At 45.9% G+C, this 17,256-nt stretch overlaps 1 protein-coding gene across 8 annotated transcripts in view; it reads left to right on the forward strand.

Moving 5' to 3' along the window:
* The window catches only part of SPATS2 (spermatogenesis associated serine rich 2), a 46,653-nt gene that overhangs the window by 19,380 nt on the left and 10,017 nt on the right, over positions 1-17,256 (forward strand). For 6 of the 8 annotated variants that reach the window (XM_006131175.5, XM_075901965.2, XM_075901964.2 and 3 more), the window contains 6 exons: positions 9,232-9,311; positions 9,545-9,653; positions 10,572-10,621; positions 12,015-12,276; positions 12,607-12,813; positions 13,973-14,108. In XM_006131175.5, coding sequence (XP_006131237.3) covers positions 9,232-9,311; positions 9,545-9,653; positions 10,572-10,621; positions 12,015-12,276; positions 12,607-12,813; positions 13,973-14,108 — 844 coding nt within the window. Of the gene's footprint in view, positions 1-5,714; positions 5,878-9,231; positions 9,312-9,544; positions 9,654-10,571; positions 10,622-12,014; positions 12,277-12,606; positions 12,814-13,972; positions 14,109-17,256 lie in introns of those variants that run through there. The other 2 variants (XM_014577581.4, XM_089774858.1) reach the window with 2 other exon arrangements.

Below are 17,256 nucleotides of genomic sequence, written 5' to 3' on the forward strand. Positions count from 1 at the left end.
AAGCATGATGCCTCCAGTCCTTGTGCCGGTAAAGCCAACAGTTTTGGTATTTAGGACTATTCTCTAAAACTTTAGAGAGTTGTTTTATGTAGCTTTTTTTGCCACAAATTTGAGATCTTATTTCTTCATAGTTCTTCCATGTCTTTCAGGGATCACAGGAAGTGGTAGAAGATCAATAGTAAAGTAGTAGTATTTTCTTACCAGCCTAATCCTATGGTGATAAATTCAACTTGTTCTCGGAAAATAGTGCTCAATGATCAGTCAGGCTTGGCCTTCTCTGCAGAATCCACCATTGATCTTTTTCCCCCAAAAATTATCTCTGTGATGTAGGACAATCTGAAGAGAACTTGTAATTGGCGTATATTCAAGCTGATCATAGCTTTCAGTAAAATTCTATTTCTTAAATAGCTTTTTATTTCAAATTTGCTAAGATCTGATGTATTGTCCCATAGTGCGTGAGCAGTTACCTGATGAGCCACGGTGACTATAGATGTTTCATAGTGTAGCTGAAGTTGGGTGAGATTTAGAGCATATATGCTATATAATTCCCCATAATTAGCCAGTTACTAGGGTCTTTGTTCTTCCTGTCCCAGTAATCTGCCACTTATTAAAACCATGTTCACCACAATTGGGTGGGAAGTGGCTTCACCAGAAACTGAAGAAAGCCTTGTCCTCTTGTCTGCCTAACTGAATAAATGACACTACTTAACTGAGCCTTTGAGCTGTTGTAAGAATGGGATAGAGGTAGAGTCTGTAACGTTGAGGCCAATGTTAACTTAGTGTGCCACACCAGGCTCTGGGAAGTAGCATTGTGGCTTTCTACCACAGGGCAAGATGGTAACCAGACAAGCCATGTGAAAAAAGATTTTTGGCTTAAGTACATTCATCATCTATCTTGTAGATAAGACAGGTCTCCATTTTCAGAACATGTTTGATGTAATCTAATGTGGCATCTGTTAGCTATCAAGGGTTCCCAGTAAAATGTTCTTAGCTATTACTTAGCCACTTCACAGAGGTGAAGGTACTTCAGTTCCCAGAATTTCTGAAATACTTTTCTGGGAGGAAAATCTTTTCATTGCCTACATCATGGTCTTGTAACTTCTGTCTTACCCACTTTCCTTAAAACAGATGGTCTGGTTAATTTTTGTCCCAATTTTTTTCGTGAGGATGAAAAGGCTAGAATTGTGTGACAAGCTAAAGAAATATCTGAACTTGTTCACAGCCTCTTGCAAGGATTCTAGAAATCAAGGGAATTTTTCTTTCCGTCTGGTTGAGTTGATGCTGGATCATTCTACTTGCTAAAATGATTCTAGAAACTAGCTTTTTTTTCCCTCACTATGGGCACCCTTTAAAGTGAATTAGTTAGGTTTCGTTTTCTTTCTCCTTCAATGAATCCAGGACTAATGATCTTGGCCTATAAGTTAAAAGATAATTTTTCTAGCTGCTGCTGCCACAAACTCTGTGGAATCTAAAAATCCACCTGTGTTCTGATTTGTTACTGAAGACCTTACACTTGTGAATTTGATATCTAGTGATGTTTTACAGGACAGACTAGAACCCAGCTCCCATCTTCCAGAGCTGAATTGTCTCTCCAGGGCTAATGGGAATAAGAAGTTGGCTCCAATATGCCTTTGTAGCAGATCTGCTGAGTGAGGCATTTAAAACTGAAGTATCTAGGTTTGTTTGTCAATAAGGAATTGGCGATTGTACGCATCTCCATCTCTGACTTTTCTGACCCTATGAGCCAGCGGTATTTGTAGTTGGTTATAACACTCTGAATGCCTAGCACTAAAATACTTAGGCTATGTCTACACTCGCGGCTTCTTCCGCGAGTAATATGCAAATGAGGCTAAGCGTGGAATATCGCCGAGCCTCATTTGCATACCTAATGAGCCACCATATTTTTCAGAAGAGGCTCTTGCACAAGAAGGAGCGTCTACACTGCCCCTCCTTGCGCAAGAAAAACCCTCTACACTACAAAGGCAGAGGCACCATTATTGACTAATTGAATAGTCGATGCAAATTGCATCGACTATTCAATTAGCCAAATAATTGAAATTTTACATTCCTAACATAGACACTACTGCTGTAGATAATGTCTTCTGTTTTTCCAGTGGAGAGCCCTGTTTGGTTTGCAAAAGTCTGTCAGTTGCATAAATATCATAGTATGTAATCTAACATTTCAGGTGCACTTAAGCAGTGATCATGAATAGATAATTGAGAGCATTAGAGGAAGTGTTGAGTAGCGTGAGCCATCCTTACAGAATGCCATCGAACATGGTCCTGTCTCTTATGCAGTGGCTGATCATACTCTCAGGAATGGGATTTGAAATAAATGAGGATTACTGCACCTTCCTGAGCTCCTGGTATGTGTACAGAAAGAAGCATTGGAGAGGAAACAACTGTGTTTGAGTTCAGAATGGAAAGATACAGATCTACTAGTACAGCAGCTTATACGCTAGCCTTTTTGTTAAATGTAGCTGGCTTTTTATTTTCCTGTCGGCTCTGAGGTGTGTACCATGCATTGAAGGGGCTAACTACTGGAGTTGTAGTAAGAGCAGAGCAAACTGTACAAGCCATATGGAGTGGATTTTTTCTGATCAGTTCAGTGTGTCTGTTTGAAGAAGCCAGTGCTAATTTATATGATAAATAGCAGTATAATAAAAGCATGGAACTAGATTTGTGATGACCTCTTCTATACTAATTTGCCCTCTAGAGGAGACATGGTTACGAACAAAGAAGCAGTGTAGATGGTTAGCGTCACCTCTGGAATTTGTCACCCCAAATCAGTGGGCTAGCTGCAGAGTGGCGTATGTTTCAGCACTGCAGAGATCTGGCCTACCTTATTCTGCACTAGATGACTCGTGTTCTCTTTGTACTTGGAACTCAAGCTTTGGAAAAGTGTGTCCTCTCATGAGGGGAAGATATCCATTGAGGTGGCGATAACGTTTTTAATGGAGTCAGGATTTTACGAAGGGTATAGAGAGGAGTAATTTAACTGCTGTCCCTTCTCTGATGTGTATCAACCATTCAAGCCAGCTCCACGGGAACCACCCTATATAACAGATGCCAAAACTACTGAGCCTCTGAGCTGCGTAAGACTATCTTCAGAAGTTCAAGAGCTGTGGTGAGCCTGCCAGGGGTTGGGGCTTCATCCCTGATCCTGTTGAATCCCCAAACCCTGGCAGATGTGCTTAGCTGGCCGGGAACCCCATGACTCCCCTCTCCACTGGGCAGAAGCCCCTACGCCACCACCCTGCTACAGGTCAGAGATCCTGTGCTCCTTCCTTTCGGTCTGGTAGGCAGAAAAGGGGGAGGGGGTTGATTTCACAAGCCAGACCTGCTCTATAAGACTTGGGAGTGCTATTCAGCAATAACAAATATAGACTGTATGGCTCAAGCAAAGGCAGTCTCCAGCGTCCTATGCAAGAAGTATTCAAACACAAGGACAGCCGCCTTAATCCATTGAGGAGAAACTGGATTCTAGCTATGTGAATCCAGGTGAATAGTACTCACTGTATTTTTTTAACTCCACCTGCGTGAGCCTTACATTAGCTGACTCACATGGTTAAAGCACGTTTTGCATAAGGGAACCCTTATTTACACTTGTGCAACCTGACTTTGGTATTCTAACATAGGTGTTGCCTGACAGCAGGATCTGGCTTGATGTCTTTTGGGAAATCAAATAGTCTGGCTTCACTACAAGAAATGCTCAGATCCCAAATTTCACATAGTCCTAACAGCACTTTTATAATGAATTTGGTTCTCTGAAAGTCATTGTATCCTATAAATGGAACAGCAGAACACCGAAAGGAAAAAAAGTTTAAGATCCCATGTTTGTAATAGACCATGTGAAAACAGGATTACAAATACTAGAAATAGCTGCTCTCCAGTTCCTTGCTCATTTCCTCTGACAGTTTAAGTTCACTGTAGCAAAGACCCTCCTTGCCTAAGACAGACCAGGGAGTGCTAGAAAGCCATCTAGCCAGGACATAAAATTCAAGAAAATAACTTGTGTTCATTAAAGCAAGAAAGTAAGCAGGTTTGAGATAAGGCCATGATGGCATCAATTCCAGCAGAATTTTGTAATCCATTATTTCAGCACTGTGTAGCATTTCTTAGGGGGTGGGGGAAATAGGAAGACTTCTTTGCAAATAAGAGTTTTTGTGGGAATAAGTAACACTGGTTTTATCAGCCAGCTTTTTTTCATTGGTCTAAACCAGTGGTCCCCAACCATTTGGAACTGCCGGGCACCAGAGGGCGGGGACATTCACGTGCCCAGGGGTAGGGCTGCGCATACACCACACCCCCATGAGCCATGTGCCTGGGGCCAGCAACCCCATGCGCTGCATGGCCACAGGCGAGGCCGCCCAGTTGCCGCAAGCCTGGGGCCTGCGCCCTCCAGAGCCGCTCATCTGGGGCCGGCGCCCTCCATAGCTGCGCGCTCAGAGCTGGCAACCCCCATAGCTGCACGCCTGGGGGCGGGGCAGCCAATTTGCCACATGCCTGGGGCCAGGGCGGCCAATTCGCTGCTCGCCCCGGGCTGGCGCCGCATATGCGCAGTGTGCCCAGAGCCGGCACCACGCACTTGGTAGACACACACAAATGCCCCCGCAGGCATCATGGCGGGGACCACTGGTCTAAACTATATGACTGTTAAGGGTTAAACAGCAGGAAGTTAGTGGTTCTGGTCTCCAAGGCCTGGAAATCTGGGGAAATTGGCTCATGAGGCTGGAATGGGAAGAGAAACAGAGTGAGGCAAGATAGAACCATTCAACCATGTCCTTAACTGAGCAGCTGCCCTTTCCATCAGTACTTGGGAGGCATCTCTGTTTAAATGCTACATCAGTGTCTGAGAGCTAGTGAAGCCAATGTGATGTCTCCAAATCTAGTGGGTTTTATTTAGAGAAGGGGAAGGAGAGCTTAAGTCAGCAACTTGGAACTCAGTTGAACTAAAACCTAGAGGCCAATGACTGGCTTGGGTGTAGCTCTTCAGCAGACGGTGCCTCACTCCAATAAGACCCAGCCAGTACTGTTGAGGCCCATCTGAGGCTTCACAGAGGAAACCAGCAGTCTGTCAGGACAGTGCGCTCTGGTTCAGTCCTTGTAGGGGATGAACCCTACAAGAGCAAACCTCCTCTTTCAAAGCTTACTTTACGCTTTTAAAAAACCCCAAGTCTTTGCAGCTACAAAGGCAGTGCTGGCGAGAGCAGGAATGCACAGCCTCACTGGGAAGTCAGACTTCACGGAGACTCCAGAGCCCAATGCAGCTGACGCTTGAGCTGAAATAAAGTGTGAGAGCACAGTGAATGTCACCCCCAGCAGCTGTTTTTATGCGCACTGATGCTACGTGCACTAAAATACATACAAGAAATATGCCACATGAAAGTGGAACAAATTGACAAAACTACCTGTCCCCAGAAGTCTTGCTATTTAGACCATTCCGCCCCCCACCCAGGGGCTCACATGCCAGACATTGATAAGGCTGTGTCTTGGTAAATGGAACCCTTCTGTAGATTGGCGTGACCCTTACTGGCTAATGGGACCTAAACCTAGTGGAGATCAGACCATGCTTTAATGGCTTGTCTGCAATAAAATCAGATCCTTTGTAGCCATCTTTGTCAGGCTGGAGTCAACAGCTGCAGACTTGTTTTTAGGTCTGCACTTTAAAGTATTGGAGCCCGGATAGAGGACGTACGGATCCTGATGGGGAGCTTGTTTGCAGCACAGGGTGGAGAAGTGGAAATGTGTCCAGGATATTTGATCGATGGGAGGCAGAAAATAAGTGTTTAATTGGATGATACAGTAGCACTAAGCAGAAGTGACTGGATGCTCTTCAGACCTGTTTATCAAAGCTTCTGCAGTTTGTCTTCCCAGGTAGGTGAAATTGCTAAATACAGAACAAAGGCTATGGGAGTGCGGTTGCTGGCAGTTCCTTCTTTGAGGCCAATAAAAGCATGCTCTCCTAAAATAGGCACAGAAATACAAAAGATGCATTGAGCTGCTTGGATTAACTTAATTATATTGTGTCAGAGGGAGAGCCGTGTCAGTCTGTAACTTGAAAAACAATGGGCAGGCCTATGCGAAATAACTTTATCACCTTATAAAATGATATAAAGGTCTCAGAGGGAGACATTTGAACTGGAGTTCATTCACAAGTTCAATACTATCCAATTAAGCTTGAATAAAGTTAAACTGGTTAGCGCACTACAAGGCAACTTCCCAGCCTTTGATATTTGCATTTCCAAATCCCATGCTATGAATGACACACATCCAGTCTGACTTAATTAGCTTCATTAATTCTGGTCCTATAATTGACAGGTAACTTCTTTTGCTCTTATACCTTGGATTCTGCAATTTCCACTCCAGCTCATCTGATGAAGTGGGTTTTACCCAAGAAAGCTCATGATCTAATCCATTTGTTAGTCTCTAAGGCTACTACACACTGTAGCTCGAAAGAAGAGACACAATTTGAGCTACGTAAATTACATCTCTTATTTCAATCTTATTTCGAAATAAAGTACGAAATAAGCTATTTCAAAACAACCCGCTATTCTGAAATGTCCTTTACTCCTCGTGGAATGAGGTTTATAGGGATATCGGAATAGTGAGCCTGTTACATTTCAAAATAATGGGCTTGCTGTGAAGATGTGGGATAGTTATTTTGGGATACTCCGGTATCCCGAAATAGCGCTGCAGTGTAGATGTAGCCTAAAGTGCCACAGGGCTGCTTGTTGTTTTTAGTTTGTGTCAGACCTGCTCTGGTGGTGGTGAATGTTGCTGGCTTGCTGTGTGATTGGCAGTGCTCTTTTCTTTATTTCTGTTGGCCCGGAGCTGAGGAACGAATCAGAAATTTAATGACTTGTTAAAGGCTGTAATACAAACTGTAATTCACTGTGTATGTAATTAAAGATGTAGCTGTCTGAAATAGTTTGCTTTTTTTTTTAACATGTTGAATCATTTTCATTTTTTCAGTGAAGTGAAACTTTAAAAAAAAAAATTTTTTTTTTTTTTTTTTTTTTGCACCCTGGGGCAAGGCAGGGAGCAACCTTAGACGTGGCGTGTTGGACACTGCAAAGGGTTTATTTAGCAAAATTATTTTTATGAAAACGTTACCAAAGACAAGCAGGTGTCGACTTCTCTAATGTTGCAAGCATGTCGTCTTTCATGAAGAAAATGTACTGTTCGCAATAGCCAGTCCACGGGCAGTTCAGAATTTAGCTGAGTGTCCCAGATGTTAGAGCTGTTCTTATTGGCGGCAGGATGGTGGTCCCTTCAGCACTGCCTCCTGTTCACATGCTGACGTGAGATTGATATTGGCATGTGAGGATTTGTTGAGGACACCTTTAATCAGCCAAGTCTATCTTCTCACTGACCTTCTCACTTTGGTTGACCCGATCATGGCTTTTCATTCCAGACAGGGTCCTTTGGAGGCCCTTACATTTGTTGTATTGACTTTGGTGTAGGGATGTTAAAAACTAGTCGAATATCCGATAAGCAAATGCTTATCGGATAGTCTTTTGACTAGTCGATACCTCCTCCCCTTGGAGCCTCCATGAGATAGAGGCAGCAAAGGGAGGGGAGGGGTACTTCAAAGTGGCAGCTCCATGGCTCCCACTTTGAAACGCCACAGCAGTGTTTCAAAGGGAGAGCCACTGCACAGCTGATCCCGCGGATCAGCTGTGTGGCAGCTGCCCCTTTATAATGCTGCCTTAGCATTTCAAATGGGCAGCCGTGGAGCCAGGGGTGAGCTGGGGACTCCCCAGCTGACCCCAGGCTCCACTGCCCCCTTGAAATGTACAGAGGCAGCGATTCAAAGGAGCAGCCATCTCACAACTGATCAGCTGTGAGGCGGCTGTCCCTTTAAAATGCCGCCTCTGCACATTTCAAAGGGGCAGCTGCCATGGAGCCTGGGGTCAGCTGAGAACTCCCCAGCTGATCCCGGGCTCTGCGCAACACTTCCCCAGAACCCGGGTTCAGCTGGGGAGTCCCACGCTGAACCTCGGCTCCCTGGCTTTGAAATGCACAAGAGCCCCCGCTTGGAACACCTGTGCATTTCAAAGCAGGCATGCCAAGTGCAGCCAGGAATCAGCAGGATTTCTCGCTGGCCCAGGCTGTACGTGGAGTTCCTGCTGGGGCTCTTGTACATTTCAAAGGAGGAATGTGGACGTGCCTATCGACTACTCAATGGAAATTCCATTGGCTAGTCGACTAGTCAATTAACGGCATTTTAACATCTTTACATTGGTGTAGGGTCAAGTGTGCTAGATTGATCTGCTGTTGCCTCATGGTCTTAGATGAGGCTATAACGTATGTGAATCTGTGCTGCTGCCTCCATTGATTGCATGGTTAGAATTAGCCAATTAATATTATATTTTTGCAGGTAATGCAGTAAGAGCGATCATACTGGGCCAGTCCATTCTGGGCCAGTCTAATGGTCCACCTAGCCCAGTATCTTGTCTCTGATGGTGACCGGTGCCAGAGCTTTAGCAGAGTATACAGAACAGGGCAGTTGGGGTGATCCCACATCTCTTCCCCTTCCAGGCCTCTGTATGCCTTGAGCATAAGGTTGCATCCTTGGTCACCTTGGCTAATAGCCATTGATGGACCTGTCCTCTGTGAACTTACCCATTTTTCTTTGGAACTGTTCTATTTTTAACCTTAACAACGTTCCCTGGTGCCATGTTTCACTGGTTAATTGTGCAATGTATGAAGAAAAAAATTGCATGAAACCTGCAGTCTGTTAATTTCAAAGGGTGAGCCCTGGTTTTTGTGTTGTGGAAAGGGATAAATAACCCTTCCCTGTTCACGTGTTCCATGCCATTCCTGATTCTGCAGCTCTCCGTGGTCTCCCACCTTAGTTCTCTCTTCTTCCCTTACCAGCCTTGATCTTTAGTCTCTTCTCATACAGAGGCCATTCTGTAACCTTGATCATCTCTGTTGCCCTCCTCTGAACCCTTTCCAGCTCCACTAGATCCCTTCTCAGAGGGGGCGTTCAGAAGTGGATGCAACATTCCAGGTGTGGGTGTACCATGGATTTCTATGGTGGTCTTATGATAGTGTCTGTCTCATTATCTATCCCTCTCTTTAGTAGTGCCTGCTGTTCTTTATTTGCTGCTGCACCGTCAGTGGAAGTTTCAGAAAACTGCCTCTTGCCTCTGCAAGGCAAACCTCTGAGCTAACTGGTTGCCTTAGGTTGCTCTGTCTCACAACCTTGCACTGTCTTTACAGATCCATCAGGGTTTATTTTTGATGTGCAGTCCAACACTGTGATGGCCCAAGGAGGAACCTTTGAAAACATGAAGGAGAAGGTAAGTGTTCTGTGGCTTTTCTTTGGCAGTGGAACTGCTGGTGAGAGGACACAGGGAACACATGAGCTTACTAAAGTTTTGTTTTTCTCCAAGATGCATTGTCCTGGCCTTGTGATACCAGAGCCAAGCAATTGCATGTTCTGTACAGTACAGTACCCTTTGATGCAAGCTTTGTGTTGGCATGCAGAAGGTAAGCAAGTACCAACATCTGACTCCTTGTTCTTCTCTTCCAGATCAGCGCAGTACGTGCGGTGGTCCCCAACAAGAGCAACAATGAAATCATTCTGGTGCTACAGCACTTTGATAACTGTGTGGACAGAACAGTGCAGGCCTTTATGGAAGGTAGCAATCTTTAGTTCCATGATCTTGGAAACTGGGCTTTAGCTGACATTTTCTTCGTGGGGTTTGTTTAGAAATAGTGTGTCTCTTCAGCAGTCACTGCATAGCTTTTGGGAAATGACCATAGGCTTTTTTATAGTCTGTAGCCTTTGTGATGGGAGACACTGTCAGATCTCTGTAAACTATCCAAGTGCGGACTTTTCCCACATTGGCTTTCCTGAAAGCCAATTCAAGGACAGTCCTCTCGGCCTTCCCATCATTTAATTCAGCATCTGCCCCATTAGGCTTTAAGGAGAAAAGACCATGACTTTGTATCAAAAGATACTTGGTCTCTCCTGCGTTCAATATTTAACTCTTGTGTTTCTTGCTCCTGTGCACAAGAAAAGAATTGTCTGCAGCAACCTTGGGGTAGTTCTCACCTCCCTTTTGAAACATGAATCGCAGCCCCTGGATCAGGTGGCACATTGTAGCTGATAGAATTCCTGCCTGGTAGGACAGGAGGTGTTCATCAGCAAAACTCTCTTTGTGCACCTCTTGCCTGTTTCCTGTACTCACCCTCTCGCTCTCAACATGCCTAAGAGAACAGATGGGTTGTGCAGCTATTTCTAATGCCTTGAAGTAGGGGGTATAAAGTTCCAAAATGGCCAGAGTCTTTAGCATCACAGTGTCAATAGAGGGTTGTTACCTGGAAGCTGCATTGTATGAAGGAGTTATTCTGATGAGTGGGATGTTCCCAAAGCAAAACTGAAACCGATCCTTTTACATCAGCACCTGCGAGAATTGAAACTCAACTTCTTTACGTCATTAGCTGGAGGAAATAGTCCAGCTGGCTCTAGTTATGAACATGCCTTGGTTCTTGTGTGGGGTGAGGGTAGGTGAGTGGGAAGCGTTTTCCTGTGCTTATCTTAAGTTTCATTTCAGGCAATGCCAGCGAAGTATTGAAAGAATGGACAATAACTGGCAAGAAAAAGGTAACCTTAAAAATGTGTTTTCACTTACTTTGCTGTGGTCCGTATTACCCTGGCATTTGCTTCTTTAACGGTTCCAGAGCACGTTAGAGACCCAGCACTTTCTATAATTCCATGCTAAATCGTGAGGAAGAAGGAAAGAAACCAGGGGGCAAATATATATTGCTGTGCACAGAATTAGGTAGTCACTGCTCCATCTAGCCTGTTAGGGATGTGAATGGTTAACTGGTAAGCATTGCCCTTTCTGGGTGTTGCTTACCGGTTATGGTTAACCAGCAGCCCAGCCAGTCTGGAACAGCCCCCCACTCACCTTGTTTAAATAGTTGAACATAACGTTTAGCTGGTTAACTGATGAAACAGGGTTTTACATCCCTAGTCTAAAGTCACAGTTGAGGTGGGATGCTCTATCTGATGACTTCAAAAGGTGGTTTGAAACTCCCCCTCCCAAAACACCACAAAGCAATTGGGTCAGTTATATGGTGTTGTATGGATGACGTTGCCTTGCAGAATCACCATGAAAACGTACAACCTTGGCCGCAAATTCTCCTCCCTGTTCTATGGTGTGGTGAAACCACAGAGACATGCTGGGCTTCCGCCGCCATGTGGCAAGGCTCTCTTCTGTGACTCTGTATGAGTTCAGCCCATTTTGCGTGTCCCATCACGACCTCTTGGAGCGGAGCAGCCTTTATTTCCCGAGGCCTCTGCCTTGATGCCTCTTTTTGTTGCAACGCACATTTTGCTCCTTGGCGGTTTTGCCTGCTCATCTGTTCAGAGCCCTACCCAAGCAGTTAACGTAGGGTGTTTTCACTTCTTGTTTAGCGATCAAGGCCATTGTATCGAAGTACACTGCAGTTATATGAAGTGAAGCGATGATCCTACCAAACTGCAATTTATAAATAGCTAGCAGACACTAAGCAGCAAAGACTAAAGCTCTGACAGGCAGAAAGTGTAAAAGGCGTGGGGGGAGAGTGGCAGGGGAGATTTGGGTAGAGCAGCCTCTAGCACTGAGTTCAGTCACATCTTAACGGGGGTTGGGCATGGGCTGAGGCAGGGGATCTGGTATTACCTCGTGGATCACTGTCCCCAGCAGGACTAACCTTGAGGAGGTAGTCTGAAATGTTGCTTCTGTGTAACTGACGTGAAAGGCAGCATTCATCTAGTAACTGGTTCCTGGCTTCACCCACACACCACTAGAGAGAATAGTGCGCACACCTCATTAATACCAGGGTCTCTCTTTATTGTTGAATCAATCCACCCTGCAGTGATAGGACCAACAGTCGGGTCTGGCTGAAAAAGCATTTTATTCAGCGACTCCTGGGCAGCAAGCACAAGATGAATTGTCCCTTCAGCAATTAAGCTTAGCCTGGTTTTTGTGGGATGTGTATTTAATCCTTAGAACAAAAAGAAGAAAACCAAACCCAAACCTCCAGCTGAAGCAGGCGCTGGCCTCCCAGATCCTGGGAAACTGGCATCCACCGAAGGGGAACAGTCTGCAGCGTCCTCGGAGAAGGGCGGGATTAATGGTTACCACGTCAACGGCTCAGCCAATGACACAGAGTCTGTGGACTCGCTCAGTGAAGGCTTGGATACGCTTTCAATAGATGCCAGAGAGTTAGAGGATTGTGACTCGGCCACACCTGACATGCCTGATGGAACAGGTTAGTCCTTCTGAAGTACTGCAGACCTTGAATAGCTCTGTAAGCTTTCAAAGAGCTGCTTTCTCCCTTCTCTTACTGCTGCCTTTCTTTGTGCCAGTTCTGAATACGGAGGGTTTTGGGGGTGTTTGTAAGTAGCACAAACTCTTTGGTGGTGCAGCTGCTCTGTTTGCTTTCTACTCTGTGGCGGTTGTCACAGAAAGCAGGGCTCGCCCTCTTGGTTTAAGTTTGGGTGGGAAGGGGGCTGTTGAGCCTGGAATACTTTCTGTGCTCCCTGTTTCAGCTTTGTTTGTTTATTTGTTTGTTTCCCTGAACTCACTTGCTTTTCTACAGCAGTGTCTGAGCTAGACAATGGAATAGTGGACTTTGAGCCAAAGTCACCCGTAATGCACTCTTCCCATAATCCTCCATCTGTCAGGCCGCAGCCAGGGCAGAGGAATGCCAGCAAGTCTAGGTCCACAGCAAGCAACCAGATGTCGGCTTCCTTCTCTTCAGCCATGCTGGAAGATGTTCCGGTTTCTTCTTCCAGCAAGAAGTTAGGTAAGGCCTCAAGGAGCCTCATGTGCTTGAGTTCCAGAGCGGGTTACCTTGCAGGGCTCTCTGGCCTCTGCTCTGGGTGGACAGCTCAGATTTAGTGGATTACTGGTGGCTGGGAAGGCACACTAGCCTTTGTGATGCAAACTAGCAGCCTTTGTATGCTCCAGCCCATGACTTGTAGTGCTCTGTCCTCCTCTTGGCAGCAGTTCAGCTGTCATGCTGGAAGCACCAAGCCCATCTGTACCATGGGGGTAGTAGCTGAGCAGAAAGTCAGGCTTCATGTGCTTATCCTGACTCTCTGTGTGCTCCGTCATGGAGCCTGCATGCTCTTCCCCTCCTCAGTGAGTTGGTTTAGGAGCCAAAGATTTCAGGAGACCCGGTTACAAGACATGACAGCCTCTTCTTTTATTTCTTTCTGCTTTCTCTACCTCTGTTCTCTCATCTCGTCAGCAGGAAGGACCTCTGAGACCCCAATTTTAAACACCATCGTTATCCTCTGCTTTAGTGAAATGTGAACACTCGGCCCCTAGTGCTGGTAGTTCTCCTTTTTGCTGTAACGAGCCCCATAATGAGCTGTTGCTAATTTAGCTTGTCGGGCAGGATGGCAGTCAGGGAGCTGCAGAGGCACACAGGCATGGTGATCTGCTCCGCTGGAGATCTGAAGTGTGAAGACTAACCTTTGTAACAAATAGCCGAGGCTTTCGTCTCTCTCTGCTTTCAGAGGAAGAAGTGCTCTGCATGGCTTTGATTTAGCATCTGAATGATTTCTCTCCTCAGTATAACTGGGCAATTTTTCCAGTGCTTCTGCTTGTTGTTGGTTCTTTGAGGTGGGCTTCCCTTCAGCAGTTCCCAATCTGTCGCATAGGAGCAACATACAGGAGATGCATTAGCTTTCTCCTGCATATGAAAATCCAGAGACATGTCTGTGTCCTTTGCTGTAAGGAGGAGATTTTCTAAGCCCAAAAAAACTTCCACGGCTATCCAGACAGAATCCGATGGTTTTGCAACAGGAAAAGGCAGAGGGGGAGTTTAAAGCCAAGCAGTCTGTGGTTTTGAAAGGAACTGAGACTCCTTTATGATTTATCGCAATCTGGAAGATTTTATAAGCCAACATACTTGGCCGGGTTGGAGTTTTTTATTTTACTTTATTTTATGTCCATAGGTTCCAATATTGAGAAATCAGTGAAGGACCTCCAACGTTGCACCGTCTCACTGGCACGGTATCGAGTTGTGGTTAAAGAGGAGATGGATGCCTCCATTAAGAAAATGAAGCAGGCCTTTGCTGAACTGCAGGGCTGGTAAGTAGAATAAGAAGAGATCCAGCCATGAAACAGTGGGATCAACAAACTGAGTAACTAGGAAATCGAATGTTTTCGCTCATGGATTGCTCATTTGTCAGTTGCCTTTGCCCAGAACCCTGCCTATCAAAGTCTGTAAGGAATAAACAAGAATTCTAGGGGCTGGCATCTGTAACATCTGTATCAGCCTAGAGCAGGGGTGAGCACTAAGCATGCAGTTTGCTAGGGTTAGTCGCTGGCAGGCCACCTGATATTTTATTTACCTCCATGTCTGCAGGTACGCCTGCTCGCAGCTTCCATTGGTTCCTGGCCAGTGTGGGGGGGTGGGAAATGACACAGTACTTCCCATAGTTCCTATTGGCTGGGAATGGCAGTGGGAGCTGCCAGCACTCATATGGGTGCACAGGTAAATAAAGCACATGGTGGCCCACCAGGGGCTAACTGTAGCGAGCCGCATCTGGCCTGCTTATCTCCCAGCTCTGGCCTAAGGCTCATGTGCCTTAGTACCCCTGCCTTCCCATGGGAGTCTTAGAATCACCACAGCCGTATGCAGAGGTTCCGTTTCTGTTTGTTCACCCAGTACACTCTGGTGCTGGACCTGACAATCTCACCTCTCAGCCAGTGCTGCCCAGATGTCCAGGTCAACATACGCACCCTTTTAGACACTGCTAATCTGAGGAAATTCACAGGCAAAATGTTTAAGGTATTTATGATCTTAACCCTGCCGATTGCTGTGGCGAAACACGGTGAGAAAATGCTTTTAGTTTCTTTAAAAATACAAATGTTGGGACTTGTTGCTGGTAATCCCGTACTAAGGGTAACGTGGTGGGGAAGGAATCTAGGAGTAGGTAAGTCACACACCTGAGAGGTCATCCCACACAACGTTAACGTTGCCCCCTTCCAGGGCAGACTTGCACGTGGTGTAAGTATAATAGATCTGTTAATGAAGGACTTGAAATACTGCCCTTAACCTGACAACACCTATTACATGGACTGTGCTGAGTCCATCATGCATTTTTAAAGAATTGTCCTACCTGATGGTCCCAGTATGATTGGTTTTGGTGAAGAAATACATAACTATCATGTTAAGGGATGAGAATAGATTTCTGTGGCAAATGTGCAGAGCTGTTAAAACCTGTCTGGTGACTGAGGTGGCCTTCAATAAAGAGTGAGGGTTTTGTTGTAGTGATGTGAAGGCATTTGTAACTCAGTTAAAATGCTGTAGCAGTGTGTGGTCAGCATGTCCTCAGTCCTGTAAATATGCAAATGCTTAACTTTGCTTCTGTGAGATGTTCCATTGATTTCACTAGAACTGTTCCCTGTAGTAAAATTAAGCATGTGTGTAAATGATTGCAGGGAATGGGGGCCTGTATCATCAAGTGCGTAGATCCCGAAAACTGCAGCAGCATCTGTAGCATTTGAAGCTGAGCTGTGAGGCATCCTACATCATTGCCCAATTGGGGGGCAGAGTTAAGGTTGTTTGCGTCACCTTACCTTTGTTGCCATGGTTTCTGATTGTTTGGGTTGCCTTGGTGTAACAGGAATTTGGTCTTTCCAGTAAAGTTCTCCAGAGACATTTCCCTATAAATAACAGGTATTTACAATCTTAACTCAGGTTAATGTTTTTTAATAGGAATTAATACTATTTCATTCAGAAGATTTTTGTCTGTGGCGGGAGTTGAGCTAATATTAATTATTGCTATGATGTCTTTCTGTCAGCAACTTTATCCTCTGGCTCTCCAGACAAAAATCTCTGTAAAACTTCTCATTAGAATGGAAAGCTGAAAGTCTTTGCTAAAGTGTCTGGTTCTGTATCAGTAATTCCTTGCCCTTTGGATTATAGTCCATAAAACACTCACGTCGTTTTCAGCAAGGGTAAAGATTCAAGTCCAGTTGAGCAGCATTTCTCCGATAAGCTCTGATTGCTGAGAGACCGAACCAGCACGAACCAGGAAACGCAGTTCCGTGAGGCAAGGCTGCTGAGTACATGTCTGGAATGCAGCCAGCGGGAACCTCCTTCTGTAAATGCCTAGCGAACCGGCTTCCTGCTGGGAGGCCGTGTATATAGGATTGATAAGCCATGGATCTGTAACCAGGTCAGTTTAACTTTAGAGAAAAGATGACCTGCCCTTTCCCAGAAGTGACGCACTTGCTACTCAGTTGGGAAGTAAGTTCATGCCTTCCCTTTATGCTCCATGCTTCAAAGAACAATTGGTATGTTTAACTCCTGTTGGCACAAAAGGAGATCTTGGCACTTGGGTGCTCACCGAGCCATCTCTCCAGCTGGCTGAAGAATGCTTGTGCCAATGCTGGTTCTTTGGAGCAGGGCATTGAGTGAAAGGTAAAGTTTGGCCTCTTTAGAGGCCGTGCAAATGGGCCCTGTGCTAAACTAATCGCCCAAGGACACTTGCTTACACCAAACACGAGGCACTGACCTGTGCTTGTCACTTGACTTCATGGAGCAGTAGCTGTGCGCCAGTCCGGGGGGATCAAAACTCTCCCCAGAATGCCAGGCCTGTCTCTGCACAGAAAGAGCCAAAGGCACCTTCCGCACTCAAAGTTCTCTTCAGCCTTTGAAGTTTGCACAGTTCAGCAGAGCTTTCTCCAGCCTGGTCAATCAGAAAGCCATGAAGTGGGCGTTGCTGTTGGCTAATCATTCTGGGGTGCTTCCTGGGGCTGTGCTGTAGGATCCAGCCTCCTCAGCTTCTGAAATCCCTCCCCCTGCTCTCCCTGTCTTCGGGTTGGCAGGATCGACGGGGGAAGAGACACGGTGACCAGAATGCTTCACTGTCTGCTGTGGCAGAGGATGCCTCAAACTCTGCTTTGCACGAGGTGGCGTTGAGCTGTGTGGGGCATGCGGTTCTAGTCTGAGACCCACAAATGTTGGACGTTGTCTGTGCATTCAGGAGGTCGGCCTCAGCGTCTGCACGTCACATGCGAGAGGCTGCCTTCGTTGTCTTGCGGAGGAGCTGCCCCGCCCTCCGGGTACAGTCAGGCAGTTCTATTGAACCCTGAAATAAATCGGGCCAAACCCCTTTGAGTGCGTGTGCAAAGCCGAGTAGCTGTCTCGCTTCGCCCGTGAGCAACGCCTTGCAGGCGTGGTTGCCTGAGCTGGGCTGCGGCTCGAGTCAGCCCTTCTAACGTTGGG

This window comes from Pelodiscus sinensis, chromosome 31 (assembly GCF_052426305.1).
Source record: "Pelodiscus sinensis isolate ZL-2025 chromosome 31, ASM5242630v1, whole genome shotgun sequence".
Taxonomy (NCBI): domain Eukaryota; kingdom Metazoa; phylum Chordata; order Testudines; family Trionychidae; genus Pelodiscus; species Pelodiscus sinensis.